The 14,149-nt window shown below is 27.3% G+C and overlaps 1 protein-coding gene across 4 annotated transcripts in view; it reads left to right on the top strand.

Annotated features, from left to right (window-relative positions):
• Positions 1-11,670, top strand: part of LOC107455886 (uncharacterized) — a 43,861-nt gene extending 32,191 nt beyond the window's left edge. For 2 of the 4 annotated variants that reach the window (XM_016073608.3, XM_043048062.2), the window contains 3 exons: positions 3,057-3,294; positions 7,777-7,929; positions 8,445-11,670. In XM_016073608.3, the coding sequence (XP_015929094.1) occupies positions 3,057-3,294; positions 7,777-7,929; positions 8,445-8,673 (620 nt within the window). In that variant the 3' untranslated portion in view covers positions 8,674-11,670. The remainder of the gene's footprint in view (positions 1-3,056; positions 3,295-7,776; positions 7,930-8,444) is intronic. The other 2 variants (XM_071183345.1, XM_043048063.2) reach the window with 1 other exon arrangement.
• The last annotated feature ends 2,479 nt before the right edge of the window (positions 11,671-14,149 follow it).

Here is a 14,149-nt window from a genome sequence, read left to right as displayed (position 1 = left end):
TCACATGATGTTGAATGGTATTGAGCGAATTTAGTAATAAATTTTGGTTTGTTGTGTGGATAAGTGCTAGGAATGTACAACACAGTGCACTCTGTTTATAATTTTTTTAAAAAATTAAGATTTAACGGTATTTTCTGCAGATTATTTTCAGTAAGTCTTTCTTTTATTATTGATTGTTGTGTGTTTCGTTCTGGGCACAATTTATGGTAAAATGATTGTGTCAAGAAAGCTTTTTTAGTTAAAATTCATTATGAATAAATTAGAATGTTTATATATTTTTTTCTTTTTTGAAGCTGTTGAATCAGGGTTTGTTCATAGTTGTCCTGATACTCTTGATATGGGGTGTATAATAAACATTGCATTTTTTACGAATTTTGAATTAGGAATTTTTTGGAAATTTTGAAATAGTTTCAAGGAATCAAAAGATTTTAATTTACAATCCAACGTCTTTTTGCTAGAACTACCAACATTTAATCTATACTTAGTTTTGTCACACCTGTCAATTGACCCATTGTTGTCATTGTAACTTTTGGTTTATTTATTTAAATATATTTTTCAAAAACAATGTTTAATGTAGCAATTCAATAATTATGAAACAAAATTCTAACAAAACTGTATCCATTTGTATTAACAGTAAAATATATTTATGTATGTAAAATATTTATGGTGAATATATTTCGCAAATACATATTGCCTGAGAATATTTGCCACAAACATTTATTACCTTGTTCACCTTGTTATTGATAACTTTGTTTTTATTGCACAATCTGACCTAGTGGAATTTATGTTCTCCTGACCTTTTGTTTTGTGAATTTTCTGGAGAACACTATATTTGATTCTTGCTGAGATGTAGGTTTTGTTTAGCAACAATTGTGTGTATTAGTAAGTCCTTCAACTAATTGAAATAAAAATTGTTTCTAACTTAGTTTTATTGCATGTTTCTTTGTGCAAATTGCACACATTGATTGCTGCGAGATATAGAACATTGAAAAACAGCTGGGTTAGCCATTTATGTGACCCTACTATTCGGGTATACTTGAGCCTGAACCTACTATTCGGGTATACTTGAGCCTGACCCTACTATTCGGGTAACTTGAGCCATTTGGTCAATTACATTGACTCCAAACTTAGTTTCATTTCAAAACGAGACCCAAGGAATTGTTTCTCATTAAAAGCAATCCTAGATTTACAATTGAAGCTAAGGTGTAGTACTTTTTTGCAAAATTTACTTTTGTAAATTGTTTGACAGATAAGATTTGTGAAACTGAGTAAAGAAAAGAGCTGTTTTTTATCTTTTAGCTATTTTAGATAATTTTCTGTTATTTCTCTTAACATCCCAAAAAGACTTGTTTTCTTGGTCAACAATTTTTATGTGAGTTGTATGTTTGTAGAAAATTATCCATTGTCATAATTCTCTCACAATCTACAAAATTTTTTGACTCAAAACTAAGAATCCATTCTATGGCACACCTGTTGATCTAAGTTCATCTTTACCTAAATCAGAAAAACCATTTATGTGAAATTTTATTCACACAGCACATATCTAACCAAAACTTAATTTCCTAATTTTTCTGCTTTATTCGGCAGATTTTTTAAAAAAAAAGACACAAAGAAAAATTGAAAACAAAATACTAGAAAAGCAAAATATGCTTTACTTTTTCTTCAATAATATTTAAAGGCAATATGAAAATAAATTTAAATTCATGTGGACACTCATAACTGAATATATCCTCAATACATTATTATAAACTTCGTAATTGCTAAGACAGACAATTTGATGGTATTGGTAAAAATTGCTATAGGTCACACAGATCATAAAAATAAAAAGGCTTCAGTCGAATTTGAATAAAAAAATATAACTGCACTAATATTTCATTAAAATTCATTGAAAAATATAATGTTGATAATGATAATTTTAAAGAAATAAGTTTGAAATATGTCAAATTGATTCTGTTGTTCTAATCTTAATAATACTTGTTAAAGTCACAAAATTTTATAGTTCAAACTTAGGGACCACCCATTAGTTACATTGTTCAAGCATATAGCCTAACCCGTAAGATTCCTTGTATCAAACTTTTTAAGAATTTAGGCATTTTATGAAAAAGAAAATCAATAAACTTATATTATCAAATTTTTACTGTAATGAAAGTATATTTATTTATTATTTTCATCAAATGCAGTAACATACCTTGTTGGCTGGAGTTTTGTAGTTTCACAGTTATTGAATCGTCTCTTTCAAATTTAACGAGTTAATTATAAAAATTTTTAAGCATTTTTAAACAACAAAAAATTTACATAAAACTTTAATTGTTTAAAAATGTATTAAAACAAGAAAAAACTTAAAAGTATTTGAATTACAAAATCTATACAGCATATGTTTATCCACTTTACAGTTTATTATTGAAAAACATGTTCATATTTTGGTAATTTCATGGATTTAGACTAAAAAAACCCTCTGGCCGTGAACAGGTCATGAAAAAGACTCCAACCTCAGCGATAATCTTGCATTTGAAACTCCTGTTGCAAAAAAGTTAAGGAGTCTTGAATTTTTAAATTTTAATTAAATATTTGTACTAGGTAATAAGCATCTGAAACTGATTATTTTTTTTTACTGAAACTATATTATAAAAATTTTCTATGAATTGATTTAAATTTTTGAAGAGTTTTTCAGTGTTCCATTATACTGGAAATTGTTAAAGCTTTTTGTTCTAAAGATAGGTAGTACTTCTAAAATTAAAAATGTATTTTTTTTTGTGAAAAATTTTGTGTATTTTTTATAGTTTGATTTTACCTTTTCGAAGTATACTGGTATGTGAATACTGTTCCAAAATTGTTCTGATTTTTGTCTTTATTTTCTTTTTGAAAAATGTTCTGATTTTTTCTTTGACACACTACAAGGCTTGCATTCAAATGAACATCTATTATATAGTTGTTAAAACTTTAATGCAGATATTTGATTCTAATGTGGCAAAAATTTATGATAGTTTTTCTAAAGAAAACTATACATTTCTTTTTTAAGAGAAAATTATTTTATGCTAATAGTAATTTATTTTTAGGCAACTTATATCACCATGGCCATTTGTCTCGTGCGGTTTGCTGTAGGCTTGTCGGAGAACCAGACTTGAACGAGCTCCTTCCAGAAGGGTACCGCCTAAATCATCCGGATCTGGGCAGAGTGATCGTGTGCACGCCTTCGCGTGAGACCGAGAAAACCAAGCCCCACAGCATCAATTGGTGTTTTGAAGATGAGCGACCGGAATTGACCAGTGGAGTCAATGGTACCTCTGACGAAAGGTCAGTTACATTATTTTTCGTTCTCCATCATTCACAAAATCTCATTTCCCCCAATATTTTTGATTCAAAGAGTTGCTAAGGACTCTAGTCTTATTTATGATTTTTTTTATTTTTTTTTTAAAAATCAGAAATTTAACATATTGCATTTTTCTTTTTTTCCCCCCTTCCTATTTTTAAAAGCCTTTGTCAGTTGATTAATTGTAATTGATACTTAGTTTAAATTAAAAACAGATTATTTGTATTACATTTTTTATTTAGTTTTTTTATTATTCAGATTACTTAGTTGAAAAGATGTTTTATTTTATTGATTAATGAATTTTATTTTTATTATTCTACTATTCTTCTATTTTTCATTTTCTGGCAGCTTTGTTTCATATTTTAGAATCATTTATTTATTTTATTGCTAAAGATTACTAGTATTACATTTTTTTGGTTTATTTTGTGGGTCTGTTGATTAAAAGCATTTTCTAGTTATTTATTCTGTTTGGCTTAATTTAACAAATATAGCTTAATTTTAATTATGATTTGTTTATAAATTTGTTAGTTTATTTTTAGTATGGTATGATAATTGGTATTTAAATTTTTAAAATAAATTTACTTTTTAAATAAATATCGCTCAGCTTATTGGTGCTTGTCTTTAATTTTGTAATCCAAGCTAATGTATTGTTTATTGCGTTTTTTATTTCAAGAATGTTCTTAATGTTGATTGAGTAGGATTTAATGTCAATTATACTCATATTATTTATGTATATATATTTTTTGCAACAACTTATAAAAAAAATTTCTTATTTTCTCTGCCAATTTCCCTAATCTTACTTTTTTTTTTTGTCACATTTATAGGAGATTATTTACATTTTGTTGAATTTTTTGTAAAAAAAGAAAAAAACTTGATTTATTCTTGTGTATGAATCCTTTCATTAAAACATTTAATTTTTCTTTTTCTTTTCTTTCTTTAGTTTTAAAATTTTTTAATTTTGGATTGATCAGCTAATATGCCGACTAGTTTAAATGAAATGAATACTTATTAAAATTTTTTTAAGGTGCTAGAAAGCTATTTTATCAAAAAGAAAAAGGAAGAAAAACATGAAGAGGTTATCTCTTTCCTCTGTAATTTTTTTTAATGTGAACACTGATTTATATTACAGAAACTGTATAAACAGCATGCAAATCACACAGCTCTTTAAAATTTTAAAACCTGTATTTTAGAATGCAAGCAATATTTCTGAGTGCAGACTATGTTTAAAAATATTGTATTAAAGAAACAATTAAGCTTCTAAAATAATGCTAATCAATCCAATGCTATCTTGCAATTTTTTTAAAAAGATTTATAAATATCTAAATTTCTGAAATTTATATTCATTGATTTTTATATCAGTTCAGCATAACATTCTTTAATATAAAAATATCTATAAGGAACCCATTCAATTTTTCATTCTATTTTTTTGTTTGTTTTATTTTAGTTGTTAGGCTAAAATCTCCAAGAACTAAAACTATCCCTGCATGTTTAAATTTCAGAATTTTGTTTTTGGTGGGGGGGGGGATAGGATTATTTAGCATTAATTTATTCCCTTTATTATTATAACAAAGAGAGTTCTTTTACAGTAAAATTGTCATTAAAAAGTTCCTTAATGTTCATAAAGTTGAAAGAGATGGTGTTTTATTTGTAAAGATAATTGTAGCTAACTTAATTTGTTAGAAATATTACATTTTATTATTCGGATCACTGTATATACATTAGTTATTTGTTACAAAAGTTTTTTGGGTTGATCATCTCTCAAACATATTTTTGAATGTCCCTCATCAATTTTACAAAATTATTTTATCTCAATATTTTTGTTTATATTTGCTTCTGTCTCTTGTGCTATTAAACTTTACGAAAACTAAAAAATATTCTATGTGAAGAACTACTTTGGCCATACATCTACAGCAGTGGCGGTGACTATGGTTACGATCATTCTCTTTTAAGTATAATGGAGAAAGGGAATAGTTTTTCTATGGTCTATTGTGAAGCTCACCTCTTTGATATGTGCTATTTCTTGTTTCCATAGCCGGAAACTATCTTAGACTTTTTGGCGAGATGAGTTCTTCATATAGATTGAATATATGAATGTTTGATTTACTACAGATATTTTTGAGTTTTTTAATATCAATTTAATATTAATTTTCAACATAAACAAGAAAAATCTATTTCAATATGTTTAAGACTAAATTGAAGTTAAACTAAGACAATCTAAGACAGTTCTGGATGTCCTAAACAAGTTTTGATCACAACACTAGAGTTTCACTGTCCTTAACTGTTTTAAACTGTCTTAGAGTGGTAAAAAAAACCTTAGTTTTTATGTAACATAAAGATTTCACAGATAACCAATGTACATACCTTTTTTGAATTATAATCTTTAATTTATTAACTAAAATCAAGAAATATATAAAAATTTTTTTTATATCTATTGAAATTCAATAATTTAATTGACAAACATAGAAATTGATTAATTGGCTATAAAAATCATGCTTTTGCTCTATGAATGCTTAATGCGTCATGCAAAAAGAAAATTTTTTATTGAAATACAAATTTTTTAATTTTTTTTGTTGTTCAAATAATAAATATAAGTATGCAATTGAAAATATTAAAATTACAAAAATTGGTGAATAGAACATGTACTTGCACTTTTTTTAAGAGAACATTCTTTTGAGTAAATAAAAACTATATTGGAAAGTTGAGTATTATTAAAAATAAAATAATATCAATAAAACATTGTATTTTTAAAAGCAAAAACATAAGAAATTTGTTATTGAAATAAGACTTTTAATCTTTTCTAATTTTGAATATTTTAAGATTTGAATTTAATGAAGTGCTATTGTTACTTTATATAGATAAATTTGTTTTTCAATTTGATTTGTGCACAAGAGTTTCTGATAGTTAAGGGAAGTTTTGGATTTATCAGAAACCATTGTGTCCAAAATTCTTGTCAATTCTTGAGATTAGTAACTAATTAATGGTTTGATTACAATATCTAATCAGTTGTAAGATTTTGCTGTGGGACAGAATCAAACACAATCTAAGATTAACTTGTCATATGGCTGTTTAGTTGCCTTTTCAACTAATATGGGTAAGAAGTGGAAACTGTTCTCTGTGGCCATTAAATTTTTTTTTTATAATTGTAATACATATTTTTAAATCTTTACTTGACTTGTAGTATTCTTTTTCTAAGGCCTAAATCTGTTTATCATATGCTCCATAATTATTATAATATATATATATTTTGATTATTCTTTTAAATCATTATACTTTCATGAAAACATCAAAAAATGTTGCCTAATTATGAAACTGACTGCTTATTTAAACTTCAGTTAGTAGTTCCATATCAGAATCATTGGGATTTTGACAAGTTCTAAGGATATTTTTCATGATAATTAGTCTTTTAACAATGATCAAAACATGCAATATTAAACAATAAATAAATAATTATCAATTGTGATGCAATAACCTTTTCGGATTGGTCAAATGATATTTAATAACAACTAAATGTGTAATATGATAAAATAAATATTTAAAAAAAAAATGTAGAAGGTAGCAGTCAATAAGATTTTTTAATGAATAAAGACATGTCTTTTTGATGTAAAGAATCAATTGCACACATATTCAGATGAACAAAAAAGCGAGCTTTACATTCAAATAATAAATCAATGTAATAAAAATATTAAAGGAACAAAATTGATCTTGTCTCTTATGCGTTTTAAGTGTGCTCATTAACGTAGTATTGTTTATCTAAGAAAAAATACTTATATTATGAAAATGGATAGATTTTTCAATTTTGGTTCTTAAATAGTGTCTGTAAAATAGAAATTTATGCAAAGCAGGTGTCCAGATACAGAACTCTTCTTTCTGCATTTATAAAGCCTTTCACGTGTAAGAATATATTTTACGGTGAGCAGATTGTAATGAAATTTAATATTTTCTGGAATCGGAAATTAAAAGTATATAATTCTATATCTTAGTTCATGTAAGTCTTACTGTCGCATTCTGACCCTTTATTATTTGAGTATAAATTTGAATTCCTTATTATTAAATTGTCCTTCATACTTGGGCAAAACTGAACCATTACGGAAAATATAAAAAGGTCATGCTGATATTTTCAAAGTTTCATTTTATAGACTTGAGAGTTACAGTGAGTAAAAAATTGTTAAAGGGAATTTTCTGAAGATTTAGTTACGAAGAGTTAGAAGCTAGTTAACTTCCCAATTAACTGTTCTTTTTATGCCCTTCGCTGCATAACAATATTTTCAAAAATAAAATGGTATTAATAAATTTAAATTAGTATTTTTTTTTAAAATTACAGCTGTTCCAATTTTTATTTTTAAACATTCTTTATCTTGTATACCATATTTTCCGTTGTATAAGTCAACGCCTTTTTTTTTAACTTCAAAATGGCGGTTTTTGTGTTTATTTGGTTTATATCAATACCCTTAATTCACTCGTGACAGAAATGATACTTCTAATTCGGAGAGGAATGAAAAGACTAAGAAGAGTATGGGAAAAGCTGAAAGTAAAAAATCTTCAAAAGTAAAGAAACTTCCAAAATCTAATACAGATGAAGAAATTTTGGAGTCTCCGATCATTAAATCAAAAGATATGTGGTATGTTAAAATGAATTTTTTCATTGTATTAATACTTTCTAACAAGTCATTAATTACTTTAAAGAAATAAGTAAGCCTTTTTATGTTATTTATCAGTGTCAATCTTCTGTCATGTTTAGGTTTGGTGTTAAAGAAGAAAATAAAACAATAGCATTGACATCTATTTCACATTACTCTCTATGCAATGATTTTCCACAATTTCCAATTTTCCCTTTTTCTGTTTGGTGTATATGCATGACTCTTTAATTATTTTATTTGGGGCATTAAAAAATTTCTCTTAATTTTCATGGTGTTTTGAGTGCTGAACTAAAATTCTCTCCTTAATTCTCATTGTATTTTGGGCATTAAAAAAGTTGACTTACAGCATCGCAAAATATGGTAAAAAATGTAAGTCTTTAATATTTTATCTACACCATACTGATGATATAATAGGAGTGCTATTTTTGATATTTAATTTTTATAATTTATATTTTTCTAAAAGAGAGATAATTTGTTTCATGGTTTTAATTCACCAGGGCTGGAGGTCAATTACAATCACGTCTGTGCAAGGCAGTTCTCTTCCAAAGTTTTAAGGAAATTGCTGTTAAATTTGGAGTCGAACATCTCTCTAACCTTACCTACGGCGAAGCGAAAAGAGCAGCCAAGGATTTCCAAGCGGCCAAAGAAGTACTGTTTAACCGGTTCCAGCAATTGGGTCGTGGTACATGGATCCGCAAGCCAGAAGAAGAGGAAGAGTTCATGTAACTTTCTACCAAGATTCCTGCTATTTATGGTTATGTCTTTAAACTATTAGTCTTATATTAATAACTAATAGATGCAATGCAAATGTAATGCATATTAAAACTAATTTAAAAGTAACAGGTACCATAGGGCACTTAGCGTGCAATTTAAAGCAGATAAGCTCTCTCTTTTCTCTGTCAATTGCGGGTTATGATTTTGGCCGCCAGAATTTTTTTTTTTGTGCCATATGCGCCAGTGTTATGTTTTTAAATTTATTCTTGTTTTTAGGTAGATATAATTCTAGTAAGTCTTGTTTCAGAAAAAAAAGAAAAGATCTTAATTTAGAATTCGGCTGAAGTTCTTAAAGTACCTAGCCTTCACAAGTTTTAAGGATCGAATCCTTCTATAGCTCTGTAGGCTTAAATTATTCTGCACGTCTTTCATTATACCAAAGAAAGTATCTTATTCGATTGCAGGGTTAGCGCTCAGCCTCTAGGTATATTTTACGAATAAAAATATCTGCAGGGCTCTTAACACTATTTACTTTTGCTAGGTAGATTGTAGAATTCCAATGTTAATCTTTTTCCTAGTTGACAATTATTCTGCCTGAAATATATTTAATCCTTTCTATCTTAAAATTGTCTAAGAGCAATAGACTGGCTTCAAGGGACTGTTTTATTTACAAAGTGAATATCAAGCAAGGTTTTATCTTCAAAAGATTTTCCATATTAAAATCTCTATTTAAATTTTGCTTTATTTTTTATCTGTTTAGAGTTAAAGCTATGGTAAATGAATTAATTTTTTGGATTGAAATATGTTTAAAATACTTAACTAAACTGCCAATCAAGAGCAGAAAGGTTCGAGACCACTTAAACTCCAGAAAATTGTCCAGATATATGCAACTTAATATATGCAACTTAATATATGCATTAAGCTGTGATAAAATTTTATCGGCATTTTAAATACTGTGCTAATGCGGAGATGCCAAAGGTTCTTAATCCATCTGATCTGGAACAGTTTTTTTTGTTTTTTTTTTCATATGTTTTGTTTAAATTTAATGTACATCCATGTCAAAATGGAAGTGATGTACCCGTGTGTAGTGTGCAAACTTGTCAAAGTGGTTATAAATTTAATGTTGGTTTTTTCTTTTGTGTGTATTTACTTAACTGTCCTTTCTGTATAACTTAGAACTGCTTTATTGAAAGTGTGTAAATAGTCCAAAAAAATGTGTCTGTACTTGTGTTGTCGTATGTGTATGTCGTAAAAAAAAAATCTTAAAAGAAATCAGTGCAGCTTGCAAGGTTGTTACTGTTTTTCAGTGAGCCAGCGGACACGGAGGAAGCCTCTTTATCGATTGCTCTTGTAGATAAATTTCTTAGGCAGACTAGCATAATAAATGAGGTACTTTCAACTATTTGTAGAGAAGAAATATTGCTGCCTTCTCAGCTCCAAGATTTCTTGGGTTGAGGTGTCAGAGTGCTCACTGTTAAATGTTAGATTAACATTTAACTGTGATAATCATAAATATTTCCATACTACTGTTGAAGCATATATATGCAAATCTTTCTCAAATTTTTTCCATACACTGTTGAATCATAGACTTAACCAATTTTAACCTATTGGATTACCTCTACCAGAAACTGTTTTTTTTTTCCTTCTTTCACCCTCACATTTTGTTATAATTAGGGTGCACTTGTTAATAACTAAAAATAAAATGCCTTAAATTTAAAGAAATAACTTTAAAATTACCCTTTGAAATGAAAGAAATAACTTTGAGGTTGAATTTATGTATGGCAATTTAAAATAAGTATCTTTTTAATATCTACTGTGTAAATCCAACTTAACATACATACTTGCACATTAACATTTACAAATAACCTTATATTGTAGATTAAACCTTCAATAATATTTCTTAAAAGCTTTTTAATTTTCTTAAAATTCAAGTTAAAATTATTTTGTAACATTTAATGTTTAAAAAATAGTATAATATGAAAAATGTTATCATAATTAATAATATGCTTTAAGCTTTTAAAATTGCTTTAAAGTGAGAAAATATATATATATATATATATAAAAAGCGAAGTCAGCAACAGTTGCACCCTAATTTTATTAACTACATTCTGTTATACTTGTTAAATTTTCTATTATGTCATTGTAATTTTTGCATTTTGAAAGGAACTTTCAGATTCTAGATACCTCTCTATTTTTTCTAAGTTTGCTGTATATTTTTGTTATATAGTACATTTTGTGATATTTCTTATTTTTCAAAGTGTTTTATATTTATTTGAGCTTTTGTCCCCGACTTAAGTGATGTCTCCCGTTACCATGAATCTTGTCCAAGTAATGATTTTAGTATTATTAATTGATCAGTAATTATTGTTCTCTCCTTTTTGCATTTATCATTAGCATTTGAAATTTGTTTGACATTTTAGTAATACTTATAAAAGAGGTTCATTGAAAATGTTTTTGTTATTACATGTTTTTAACGCACAGTTTTAGCTATTTAAATATTATTTGTGTGATTGTTTTTATGTTCAAATTAGTCTTCCAAAATTAATTTAATTTATTCTATAAATATAAAAGGATTTTAAATTATGTGATGCTTTTTATATTTATTGAGCATGGTGAAAATTAGTAATATTCTGTAATTTTGTGCAAAGTAAGTAAAATCTTATGTTTTCCTTATTAATCAGATTTTTAATAAGCTTTGTGTTTTATCAGAAAACATTTTTTTCTGTGCCATTACATAATTATATATAGAATGTTTCTATTTTGTTTCTAATTTAAAATTTTTCTTGATCAAATTGCACCCAAAATTCTCAATTAGCAACAATTTAAAATATCTTACAGCATTAGCAATTCTAGAAATTTTATCAATTTAAAATTTTACTGTACTTCTGTTAAGGACTAATTAGTATAAAATAATCTTGTAGATAATGCATTTGCCTAACAAAGTTGCAGAATAGTTTATTGTAGCAAATTTTGTAGTCTTTTTTAAATAAAGTATGTATTAAACTAGTACTTAGCATCTTTTCTGCTTCAAAACTTAAACATCTAACTCAACAGATTTGTTAAAAATGTTTAACAGATGCCTGGAGGTAAGGCTTTCTAGAGATCTAGGGGTGCAGAGAATATTTAGAATTTACAGAGAGTTTGATTTTATTGCTAAAAGATGGAAGAAAATTGCTTTGTTTTATTAAAATCTGGAAAATATCCTATCATTAAATTGTCAGTAATCAGTTATTGAGATTCACCTTGAATGTAGTAAAATATTTCAAAATAAGTGTTTCATTGATACAGACTTTTTTGTTTTTTTTTAAATGAAATCGACCTTCAAAAAATTTTTTTGTTTCTTATCCAAAACAATCGTCTTAGTTTTATTATTTTATTTAAGAAACTTGTTTGCAACCATTGTCCATTTATACTTTTATATAATCTTAAGCCTGCAAACACTGAATGATACAAATACATTCATTTACCCATAAGCTAAAAGCAAATTGAGTTAGAGTAATACATATAAATTTTTTTCTCTCTAGTTATCTTTGAATTTTATTCGTATCAATTTTATTTGCTTCGAATAAATATCACTAATTTCCAGTTTCTTCTTATTTTTTTTAACTATCATATTAAATTAGTTAATTCTCAGCACTGAATTTCTTAATCTGCATGCCCTTTCAACTTAGTGGATTTCTCTTTTTAGCGAACATCTCTGTCCCAAAGGTGTCCACGTCAAGGTTTAAATAAATTGAAATTCTGAACAAGAGTATGTATATCATGTCTAAACTAGTTTATTTCAGTTAGATTATTTAGAAACTAATTTTTAAAACTACAATTATTTTTATGAACATTTTTAAGTTTATTATAGTTTTGAATGTGGTTGAGTTGAACATGAATGAGTTTTACTCGCAAATAGATACCGTGTCTTGAGACTAAAAAAAACTGGGTACCGGGTAATGAAAATCTGTCTGGGTTCTGAAAAAAATAACTCTTACATACCTTAGTTATCACATAAAATACCTTGCCTAGTTGCATGCTTTCTCGGATGCGTAACATTTGAGCATCTCGGACTATCTGAAGAGTAAGGTAGGGCATTTCCGTGCATCCCCCCCCCATACAAACTAATATGTCGGAGTCGAGGGTTGGTCATCAAGTTTTGATTGAAACTCTGCAACTACGCAGTAACTTTATTTTGAAAATAAAAGTCTCTAGGGATGATTGTTTATAGGAATTTAAAGTCTTCCAGTGGCACAAGCCATTTTTTCAATGTTATGAAAAGGTTGTAACATTTTGATTATGATTTCTTTAAACTCAGTAAAAGAAACTTTACAATTTAATGATATAATAGACACTAGGAGGCTTCGCCCCCTGCTCGCTTGCACTCGCCAACCCCCGGAACTGCTTTCGCAGTTCATTTCGGATTGCTTCGCAATCCAATGCTCGCTTTGCTCGCCCATTGGATACGTTTTTAACGTCTAGCTTTTGTATATTTTTTTGAATACTGAAGTTCCGAAAACTTTTCACTGTAGAAAATTCTAAACCTGTACATTTCAATATTAATTTGAAATTGCAAACAGTTCACATATTTTGCTTAATCACCACACTATTCTAAATTTCAGTTGTTGAGAAAAGTAACTTTTGTAAGTTTTGTTTTTAAGTCTTTCCCACCAGAGGGCTAAAGCCATGCGTTGTAAAACAATATGAAATAGTAGTCTGCCACTGAACGCCGGCATATATATATATATATATATAAAGGATCATAGTAATTATATGAGTAAAAATTAAGGTAATATTATTAAGTTGAAACACAATATTTTTAGTTTTGATGTCAGCAATACAGTTCAATTTTTCACAAAAACTATTGTTTCCATTATTAAATTCAGTGTCAACAATTCAAATTTTTCTGAGGCAACTCTTAACCTCTAAATATTTTTTTTATGTACACATTTCTAAATCTCAGTATTCAACCACAAAACAACTTAAAATCCTTAAATTTAGCATAAAGTTGTAAAATGTAATGAAAGAGGGTCATAGCAATAATGTAACAGTAAGTAGAAGTAAAGTTAGTACTGTAAAATTAAAACAATATTTTTAATCAATGAGCTAAGTTCTTCAAGAAGCATTTGTAGAAGTAGCTGAATAGAAGTTTTTTTATTTAAAACTTTTTATAGAATTTCTTTAAAAACACAATTGTTAATCTGGGCATTTGGCGATATAACACTTATGGAATTGAAGGATTTGTGCTCGGGTATCATAATTTTGATCTAGTTGCGCTTCTATGTCATTTTGATTTATGTTGCTAAGTTAACTTTCAAAAAATTCTATGGTTGGCAACAGCATTTATATTTTTTAAGTTGTTTATTTTTATTTCTTTTATAATCCTTTCTTTTTTTCGCGAAATGTTTTTTAACCTAACAGAATTCTTTGCCAACTGTTCTCTGTAAATATGAAGAAAATAAAGTAAATATTTAAGTGTTGTGGAAAGAATTTTATGTAGTTGTAC

The sequence above is a fragment of the Parasteatoda tepidariorum genome, chromosome 7 (genome assembly GCF_043381705.1).
Source record: "Parasteatoda tepidariorum isolate YZ-2023 chromosome 7, CAS_Ptep_4.0, whole genome shotgun sequence".
NCBI classification, from domain to species: Eukaryota; Metazoa; Arthropoda; class Arachnida; order Araneae; family Theridiidae; genus Parasteatoda; species Parasteatoda tepidariorum.
This window is presented reverse-complemented; position numbering and strand designations above follow the sequence as displayed.